The 11,197-nt window shown below is 37.0% G+C and overlaps 1 protein-coding gene across 1 annotated transcript; it reads left to right on the forward strand.

The window, feature by feature from the left end:
* Positions 1–3,722: 3,722 nt before the first annotated feature.
* LOC107575498 (uncharacterized) lies at positions 3,723–11,028 on the forward strand (the record flags this gene model as incomplete). Its single annotated transcript, XM_016261864.1, has 9 exons — positions 3,723–3,935; positions 5,329–5,424; positions 5,527–5,659; positions 9,496–9,617; positions 9,705–9,983; positions 10,074–10,163; positions 10,273–10,408; positions 10,641–10,762; positions 10,874–11,028. Coding segments are annotated over 9 exons (1,346 nt in total), but the record flags the coding sequence as incomplete, so codon positions are not given.
* Between the last annotated feature and the right edge of the window lie 169 nt (positions 11,029–11,197).

The following is an 11,197-nucleotide window of genomic DNA, read 5'->3' on the forward strand; positions in this document are numbered from 1 at the left end:
GTGTGTGTGTGTGTGCGTGCGTGTGTGTGTGTGAGAGAGAGAGTCTGTAAGAGTCTGAATGTAAGTGTGAGTTTTGTGTTTCTGCCCCTGCCATTCCTGCACCAGGTTGCAGCACTTTAATTCATAAATGTGATTTAACAAAGGTAAATGGCAAATATTTGTCACGCCGCGGTCAGGGGCACCGTGGAAAAATAGGGTCTGGGTCCAAATGCAGGTGAAAACTTATTTTATTCCCAACAGAAAGGCCGACAAGGCAAAACAAAAACAGGTCTAGGGACGACGAACACCATTACATACACACAATACAGCCAGGCCGAGTGGTGAGTGAGAGGAGAAGATATAGTCAGTGACAACGGGGCACAGCTGAGGGTGAGTGTGATGAGTGGGTGACTGAACAGGTGTGTGGAGTTTGGGGAATTGGTGTAATGGGTGAACAGGTGTAGGGGGTTTGGGGAATGGGAGTCCGGGAGATGGCGCCCTCTGGAGGAGAGAGGGAGAACACCAGACGCCAGACCCTGACAATATTAACCATATGTGCTGTTTATATTGCTTGTAATAACTTGAGTATTTTAACATAACATTTTTAATTTGTTGAATTAAAAAACAAAAAATGCAGCGGGTTCACTAGACCCACGAACACTGGCTGAATAACAAAAATATGAACACCACACAAGGGTTAACAGGTACCATGGACAACACAAATGTTGTGCCAGAGTTAGCTAGATAGCTAATTTGCATCTGTAGTCCCTGAATACCTAAGGTATGACTTAACAGACTGAAATTGTACATTTTAAATTTCAGCCAGTTCACGCCATTTTTGAGTGCAGTATGCATCAGGTCTATGGATATGCTGTCAAACAAAGTGACATGTAACAACATTTGTTACATAATCAATACATTATGTTTTAGATCACTGTAGTTTTTTCCCCTCTATTTTATATTTTCAGACCTTTTCTACCCATTTGGAAATCAAGACATAAAGAATCCCTCTGAAGATGATGGAAGCTCTCCAGTAATATTACTGGAAAAGCCCTTCGTATATTTTGGACGTGTTTATCGAAAGACTTATGTAAGAGACTTGTCTTCATTAATTCTGTGTATGTACTGTGTGTGTGTTTGTGTTTATGTACAGTGCATTCAAAGTATTCAGAATTCACTCCATTCACCATAACGAAAAAGCAAAAACCTAAATAATTATAGCTTTTAAATTTATTAACAAGAACAAACTGAAATATAACACTGATATAAGTATTCAAATCACTAACTCAGCATTTAGTTGAATCACCTTTGTCAGCGGTTACAGCCCCAAGTGTTTTTAGGCAGCCTGGTCTCATTGTTTATACGTACAGTACAGTAGGTACGTAACGTCTACAAGGAATACAAGGAAAAAAACATTATTGTAAATTTTTGTATGTTTTGATTGATGCAGATACGTATTACATTTAAAACGTAAAATTGCTACGTATTTAAAGCTAAAAAACTTACAAATATTTGAATCTTTAATAGCATTAAGATATTTGTATTAATGCATTTTTATCATTTTATCGATAAACGATTTAGATTTTTAGACCCCTTAACCTACCCCCAAACCTAAACCTACACTCTAAAAAATGCTGGGTTGTTTCAACCCAATGTTGGGTCAAATATGAACTAACCCAACTGTTGGGTTACATTTTTTCATTAAAGTTTTAACCCAAAATTTGGGTTAGTCCATATTTGACCCAAAGTTGTGTTGAAACAACCCAGCATTTTTTAGTGTACTCATTTTATAGCGAATATAATAAAAAGATATAAAACGTCGTAATAGACCGAAATATGCAGGGAAATGTTTTTTCTTCCGCGGTTTTTCTTCCGCTGACCTCAACCCATGCTTGCTCTCTCATTGGCTGTAGCTCATCACGACCCCTGACACCACGTGATGTCGAGTCGGCCGACCGGTCCAGATATTTAGCATGCTAGATATTTGTTTGGCGTCGGCGACGTGTTAGCGAGCCTCTTTGATGCATCGTTGAGTAGTTCACACATAAAGATTGCAAAGCATTGATTTTCCCTCGATCACAGCCCGACCTGTCGGCGAGCTCGTTAACTTGCAAATCGGGTATAAAATCCTGTAGTGTGAACTAGGCATTAGTATCATTGGCCTGCCGAAGCTTGCAATGAATTGTAATATATCTTGCGCACTTTATGACTTAAAATTGTCAAGAAAATTCGAAACAATATTTGCTGCAGAATGCTGAACACATTTACAGTTTATTATTTATTCAGTTTATATAGAGGTCTATGTTTTGGGTGAATATTTTGGTGGGGCTCTGCCCCACCTGCCCTTACAGACAAGCCGTGCCTGGATAATTCACAAGCCAAGTGAGAGTCATGCTCACAAAGGTATTGTTATTAAACCAAACAAAATCAAAACTTTCAAAAGAGCGATAGGCAGTGGGTTTAATCAGTGACATTATTAATAGATTTGCTATCCGGCATATTCCCGCCATCTTCACGACCTGCTTCCCTTGGTGTTTTTACATGTAGAAAAAGCGAAAACACTTTTTGCATTGTCCAGTTTCTCTCAGAAAGACGATCTGAGTTACTATTGCAATACTTGATGCAGCTTGAATGGCATGCAATGATGACATTTTTCACAATCACGACAGAAAATCTAAATACTGCCCTAAACTCAATAGCGGAAAGGCAGCGTGATCCTCCCAGTACGGCAGATAAACAAAGCAGTTTCCCAGAACATGTAATTATTACATGATAAGTAATGGTTAAACAATCGCAGAATATTATTCAATTTAAGGGTTTAAAGTGTAGTCTTGTTTAACATTGTGTAATCTTCAAAACGAGTTAGCTGCAGAAATCACACAACAGAATGAAATTTTATAATTTCATATTAAGTAAATGAATAAACTTCGTATAATAAATTCAGTTGAAAACATAATGCCATTGGTATGAGGACCGAATACAATGATTGCAGTATTCATAAGGATTAATTTGTAAGTCTGTAATGTTGTTCATACAGAAATAATTTACGTTTTAGGTGTTGTTAATATATTGTACGTTTAGATGCTGTAAATATGTCAGTATTGTACATTTAGTGCCAAAGTAAAATTACGTTTTGTAGAACCACATTTTACATAAAATATGTACAACTTCTCATGAGATCGGGCTGCATTAGGTGTGATGCAACAAGCTTTGCAAACTTGGATTTGGGAATTTTCTGCAATACTTTTCTTCAGATTGATGTGAACATTTTTTATAATGTATTCTCTAAGTATATATACATACATTAAATTTATATTTAATTTTTCACAGTTCATTATCTCAGCAACAATACTTATAACAAAAAAATAAAAAAAAATTAACTTTTACACAAATTGCATGTTGACTACATTTTTCAAGATCAATCATTGAATCCTTCCCATTCCCATAATTTTTTATTTTTACATTTTATTATTTTTGTGTTGTTAGTCTATATATTTGTTTGTAAGTATTTAACCGCATTTTACACTGCATGTCCCAAACAGAGTTGCTGTGAAATAAAACAGATCGTACATAATTTTCATACTCTTAAAAAGCCACAAACTTGGCTTTTTAAGAGTTTTAGGCCGTATTTTGTACTGCTAAAGCTCTTTTATAATATTGTTTTACCTCTGTTTCAGGTTAATAACAATGGGGATTTGACATTTGATGGGCCTCTTTCACAGCCGAAACCCAGTAATTTACAGTCACAACTCAACAGAGACATCATTGCTCCACTTTGGACAGACATGGACAACACTGTCGGTGGAACAATCACCTATCGTCAGGTCACCAGTGGTAGAATCTTACTAGCAGCCACAAACAACATAAACCAGTATTTTCCTAATCTGAACTTCACTGCATCATGGCTGTTCATTGCCACTTGGGATAAAGTACCATACTATAACAACTTACAATCGGTAAGCTATCCACTAGGCTACTGTACTTACAGTACACACATCTGGTAGTTTCTGGAAATCTGGGAAAAGTATTTTTCAAGTAATTTATTGGTGTGTCCTGAAATGTATAATTCCAGTATCTTTTGGTGTCTCTAAATAAGATGTCTGTCTTTTTTAAAGCTAGGGTAGGCAGTTTTAGCACTATTAGTGTCGCCTGGCAGAACTACAAAAAAAGTGAAGGCGTGTCTTAACAGGTTGAAGTAAACTACTTTCAATAAAAGGTCCAACATATTAGGATTTCTTTAAAGGGGTCATGAACTGCCTTTTTAAAAATGATTTTGTACAGTTCTCTGAGGTCCACTTATAAAGTTATAATTTTTTTACATAAAAAAATCATAATTTAAAAGTAATAGGCTATTTTCTGTCCTGTTTTGACCCCCCTCATCAGAACGCTGTTTGAATAGGCGTGGTGGATTGTAGACTCGGAAGTAAACGCTCTGCTATGATTGGCTAACATTTGTGTATGTTTGACAGCCTACAGCCTTCACAGATGGACGCTGCTGTGATTTAGGTTAAAAACACAAGAATACCCACTACATATCAAACGATCTCTAATAACAGACAAAGCAATAGTGATCACATAATAAAAACAGTTACTCACACTTGTGTGGTGCGACATTACTGTCGGATCCAATATATAGACCCCTTTAACTTGAAGTTCAGCATGTCGAGAAGAATCTCTGTAAGCTTGTCGTATCGATTGAAACCAAAACATTCCATCAAAATCTTGTAAAAACAATATTAAAAGTTTGTTTTATAGCAAAAGCAGATAACTCCAACAGTCGTTTTTTGGCAAAAGCAGATAACTCCACATTTCATGTTTTAGAGTAAAAAAAAAAAAACGAAAGTAGCCTTGTCACCTGACCTGAATACAGCGCGCTGATTCACTAAAATTGACTTATCGGCTTCTGTTCAAAAACAACAATGGCGCTTGTCAGCTTCTGCAGTAAAACATGAACTTGCGATGCCTTGAAAGAGGACAAAACTTTTTTTAAAAAACCTGTTTAGGGTTCAGATAACGCTATATGTGGAGAATAATGAAAAAAAATTTTTTTTAAAGTGCCGTTTATCGTTTTTTGCAAATTAGCTTTTCATATATATATATATGAGCTGTGCTTTATATCGCTACACTTTTGACAATAGATGGTAGTCCTTTTTTGCCAGCAAAATTGTGCTGAAATTTCACTAATGTGACTCCAGGTAATTTGGGTAAAAGAAAGAGGAAAGCCGTTTATGATTATTAAAGCACATTAAGTATGAGGATGATCTGCGTTTTATTATAGCAGTGCAGAATTAAGCATTAATACGGAATTATTCTCTGTCTATTAAAGATCATTTTTTGTTTCTGTAACAGAGTTCATCTTATCAAGTTGTTTTGGTCTCTGGTGGCTCTCTGTCTTTTGTCATGATGAACTATGGAAATATCTCCTCTACGGACCATCGGTTTCAGGTCAGAAAGAATGAGAATCATATTTCTGAACTTTGGAACTATTACAGAACTTGTAAATATTATGTGGTGCAAAGCCTCTATTATTGATTTGTGTTTTCTTAGGCTGGCTATGGCACAGTCAACTCAACAAATTACTTTTCCATCCCTGTGCTTGATGAAAATAAGCTCTTCAACTCCAGCAATGTCAGTGTGTCGGGACGCTGGGCATTCCGTGTTGATGGTGGACCTCAGGAAGGTAATCCTTTGACTCTGTTTGATAGCATACAGTGACTTTTCAAAACAAGAACCACATCCGGGGGTGTATTCCAGAAAGTAAGGTTAACTTACCGTCACATATATCCTGAGCTCTCGGTTGATTAACCCAAACCTTGCTTACTTGAGGTATGCTGGTTCCTAAAACACTTCAGAGTTGTAAGTTCAGTCAACTCAGAGTATGTTCAAGGTTAACACACAAGATGATGAAGAAGAGTTAAATATCTTTTAATTATCCAAATAACAGGGCAAAATCTACATAAACACGCTAGCACAAACTGACGAGACCATACATCAGACAGAGACAAGAGGGCAGAATAAGGCTACGTTCACACGAAGCCAGAGCTTTCCCTATCCGATCTTTTTTTTGCCCTCATCTCAAGAAATATCTGTATCCACAAGAAACCACGAAACTGACACAAAACGATGTAGTATACATGCCAGACCAGTATGTGGCGCTGTAATTCTGCCACAGAGATACACTAAATACGAAGAAGAAGACTTGGACTATATGTATAAACCTTGCCTATTACAAACGAACATGGAACAATACATTTATGAATCTGTGTTAATGTTAGTTCGTCAATGACAATCGTTCAGTGTTTGTTCATGTTTTTGTTGCTGTTACGTGACGTAGTGGTGTCGGACTAGGGGCGACAAGTGGGCTGATGACATCATCGTTTCAGAAAATATACGGATTCGCTGTCCACACGAAAACGCAAGGGTGGCGTTTTCAGGTTTATCCACTCTGGGACCTGGTTTTAAAAAATATTGGTTTCACTCTCCCAAAACGCCGGATCCGTCTGGACGAAACGCCTATACGATACAAAATTTATGCGTATACAGCTAAACGTGTCTCCGTGTGGACGGGGCCTAATGGTGCGTTCAAGTCATGTCGAATAGATCGTATTTACGAGTTGAACGCACATGAACGCCACCACAAAGTCGTTATTACGAGTGGGAAGCTCTAAATTTTCTTCAAGCCCTGAGTTTCCGAGTTGGGGGCGTGCGTGTCAGTGAGAAACATGGCGGAATCAATGGATGCAACGTCTGTAGTTGACGGTAAATTTTTACCGTGTTTTTTTACCGGCAAAACACTCCTGATGCGAATTCTTTGCTCTTCATTTTCTATAAGCAGAGTTAACAGACCCTTGTTGTATTTTCTTGTAATTTATTTAAAGAAGGTACACCACCATCTTGTGCCGATGAAACTGACTTGAATGCACCTGATGTCGTAATTACGACTTGTCAACTCGTAAGTACGAACGTCCCAGGAGGACTTGAACGCAGCATAAATACACATCAGGTAAGGGCTTAATTGATGAAGGGCAGGTGAAACAAATCAAATCAAGGATCACAGATGACATGAACACAACAAAACCGTGACACTGATTTTATAATAAGACATATCATAATGTATTTTTATTATAGAAATACATTATAAAAAAACATCCTGTTGCAAAAAGAAAAGAAAAAATGTTTGAATGCAGATCCATGTGTAACATGACAATAAAATAATAAAATAAATATAATAAAACATATTAGAATAAAACAAACCTTGTTATAATAGTGCTTTATAATTAATATTACTTACCCTTAAACATACTCAGGTATGTCACATAACCTGCTTTCTGGAATACCCCCCAGATCAAATCTGACAGGGCTGCCAACTCTCGCAGTTGACTCACGCAATTGACACTGTTTTCATGCTCTTACGCATCATGTCCATTTTCTCACACAGTGAAATGCACCCTTAGTTGAAACTGTAGTCATACGATATTGGTGAAACTAATTTGGTAAATGCTCCAGTGCTTATTTGTGTTTGCACTTTGGAGAGCATCAAAATGTTCTATTTTTGTAACGATGAGCAATGTAGCCAATCACAGACATATCTGTTGATTTCTTGAACACCAATGATTGGCCATTGCGTTCAAGTTAGTCAGTTAGTCGGTTGCAATTATTTGTATAAGTAGTTTAAATCTTGCAATTCTCTCACTGTACATTGCTATTGTTGTGTTGGTGAAAAGTTATGTGTTTTGCAGCATTGCAACAGTTACATAAACAGTTAACACAATTTGATGGTAAAAACAAAGTACTAGTCATGACGTGAACTGCTTGGCATGTCCAGCCAAACCTCCAAGTCCCCCAATCTATATATTTTAGTGTGTCCTCAGTAAGCACCATTTTTTAAAGTACGCATGTGCATGCATGCATATGATGTCAGAGGGAACCCACGATGAATCAAACATCAAATAAAGCAAAATGACAAAGAACAAAAATAAATAATGAAGTAGTCATCAGCTGTTATTTTCATTAAAGCAGCATCTCGACAATCTCAAACTGATGAATTAGCAGAAGTTATTACTCCACCACCTGCACATGATGCCATTAATGACAGACCTATCCACCTTATTTTTCCTGTAAGAACGGGCGCGGCCATTTGTAAATTTTATGGGTCTGGCTTTCGGTCTCATCCGCTTCCAGCTATTCTTAGCTGTACGAAACAGCTTCTTTTGCTGCTTGATATTGCAAATTGGTGTGTCTTACCATATTATTTTAATGTATTATCTTAATTATGAACACACTGGTTTGTAGTGCAAACAGTTTTACCATTTACTGCACATTGTTATTCATCTCATTTTTTTCCCTATAGTGGCTAAAGAACCAGAAGTCTCGCCCATAGGCTTACTTCCGCGTTGAAGAATAGGATATATTTGAACAAATGTAGCGACCATGTTTGGCAAACAGTCGTGACTGACTGACTAGTTAGTTTCTAGAGTGATGCATTGTACTATGGTGGTTAAGCAGCAAATTAATACATTTACATAATACATATGCATTTTAGCATGTCAACAGTCAGCTCTTTTTTTGAAGAGTGTGCACGATGTGCATAAATCCGCAAGGGAACCCCAGTATCAAACATCAGATAAGACAAAATAACAGCAAAAAAAAAAAAAGTGAAGTAGTCATCAGGGGCCATGTTCATTAAAAGCAACATCTCGGAGATCTCGAAACAATTAATTAGCATAACTGATTACAACATGCATGTGACGTCATTAACGGCAGCCCTATATTGTTAAACCAGTGTGGTTCAGATGACAGAGATGCAACCATGTTCAGGAAACATGGTTAACATGGTTCAGGAAACGTGACTAGCTAGTTAAGGTAAGCTCACACTACACTACTTTTGGCTGGATTTTGCTGTCGCAGACAGATTTCCAAGGTCTGCAACAAAACCTACGGATAGCATTGTGGTCGCCAATGCTCTTTAAGTATGAGCTGGTCATCAGTGTGATCTGAGCTTGTATTGAGCAGTCACAGACCCTGTGATATTTTCAGACATCGCCACATGATCTTGTAGTGTGTGCAATGCAGTGAGAAGGTGGAACTAATCCAGCCAATTACAGTGCAGATGGTATAAGTGGAAATTCTTGTAATCACTTGCGTGAATTTCTCATGTGAATTTATGAGAGAAAATGTTTTTCGCTGTTGGTCAGGACTGCCTCTTAACCAAATGTCTTGTAGTTTGTGGACCTCGTCAGTGTGTTATGTACTATTCACGCTGCTATGACATGACAACAAAAGATGATAAGAAACCTTATATAGTGCGAGCACCACATCAATCTAGGTAGTCTTACAGTGTTTTAGTGTGAGCTTGCCCTTAGTATCTACAACAATGTATAGTGCTATGGTAGATAACCAGCGAGTTATTTTATGGGAATCGCACCCCGGTGTGCTTCTTTCAAATATCAGTGTTTCTCAGGAATCGCTGCACCTTTAATATTGCAAGTTATTTATGATGTTCCTTTACAATTATAGGAATTTTCTACCCATATGGAAATGAGGATACAAAAAACCCTGCAGAGTATTTTGGAAGTTCACCTCTGATCCCTCTGGCACAGCCGTTTGTCTACTTTGGAGTTATTTATAATCAACTACACGTAAGGAGCATTGTCACATTTATGACACTGTACACTAAGTTTTTATTGAAACAACATGAGTAGCTTTCACTGTTTTGTTGTCAACAGGTGAATAACAAGGGGTATTTGACTTTTAATGGGCTGTTTTCCCAGTCGTATCCCAATTATTTTCCTGCATACTCGACTAGAGACATCATTGCTCCATTATGGACAAACATTGACATTACACAAAAAGGAACCATCTCTTACCGACTAGTAACAGATTCTCGTCTCTTGAATCGGGCATCAAAAGATGTAAACCAATATTATCCAAACTTGAACTTCTCTGCTTCATGGGTTTTCATTGCTACGTGGGATAAAGTACCAAACTATATATACAGACAGAAAGTAAGTCTTCTTCTCGCATAGAAATGTGATTAAGAAACAATATCCCATGTTCTCTGTATTTATGTAGTTATTCCCTTTATCTTCCTGAAGTCAACCTTCCAAGTGGTTTTGGTGTCTGGCAAAAACATGTCATTTACACTTATGCATTATGGTCATATCGGCCCAACATATTTTGTTAGCGTAAGTGATTTGAAAAATACACTGAAATCAAAATATCTTTTTTTTACCACTATATGATAAGTGTTTGATTGTAACTAAACTTTTCGTTGTCTTGTATTTTGATTGACAGTCCGGCTATGACACAAGTGATTCAACTGATTTCTTTTCCATTCCTGTCTCTGACGTTACATACCTTTCATACACAAGCAATGTCAACGTCACGGGTCGATGGGTATTTCGAGTTGACTATGCATCAGACAACAACGGTACAGTAATTTAATAATTAAACATGCATGGTATTTTTTTTGCATATCTTAATAATAGTTGTTTATCATTTGAAACATGTAACAATTCATTAGACCATTCATGTGTAGTGAAATGTTGAGAATTACAAATGAATTCAAATCATAAGTGTGCTGAATATGTAGTGAAATGTTGAGAGTTACAAATGAATTAAAATGTATAAGTGTGCTGAAAAATAAACTTGTATGCTTGCAGGACTGTTCTATCCATTTAGGAATGGGCACAAACTAAACCTGGCAAGAGAGGTTTATGGATTATTGAAGTTTCCTTTGCAGACACCATTTTCTTACTTCGGGCTCACATACAGTTCTGTTTATGTGAGGACACTCATTAATGCAACTGCATTTTTTAAAATCAATTTATTACTTATATTAGCCATTAAAAGTATTTGTCAACATGTAATATCTGTTTCTTCAAACTCCTTTTAGGTTTACCAAAATGGATTTCTTACTTTCAACTGGCCACTGTTTCCTTCAAGTCCCCCAACTCTTCCAGCAAATATAGACATTGTTGCTCCACTATGGACAGATATTGATAACAGTGACGTTTACGTTCAAGAATTCAAGGGTGTCCGAGTACTACAGCGAGCTACAAATGATATACGTCAATATTTTCCTAATACAAATTTTAGTGCAAACTCAGTTTCTATTTGTACTTGGGGTAATGTGAAATATTTCGGCACTTCAGCACAGGTAAGATTAATTACTTTGTTTGTTTTCAGTTGTCTTTTGACTGATAATTTGATGTTTGTG

This window comes from Sinocyclocheilus grahami, unplaced genomic scaffold (genome assembly GCF_001515645.1).
Source record: "Sinocyclocheilus grahami isolate Dianchi unplaced genomic scaffold, SAMN03320097.WGS_v1.1 scaffold2678.1, whole genome shotgun sequence".
NCBI classification, from domain to species: Eukaryota; Metazoa; Chordata; class Actinopteri; order Cypriniformes; family Cyprinidae; genus Sinocyclocheilus; species Sinocyclocheilus grahami.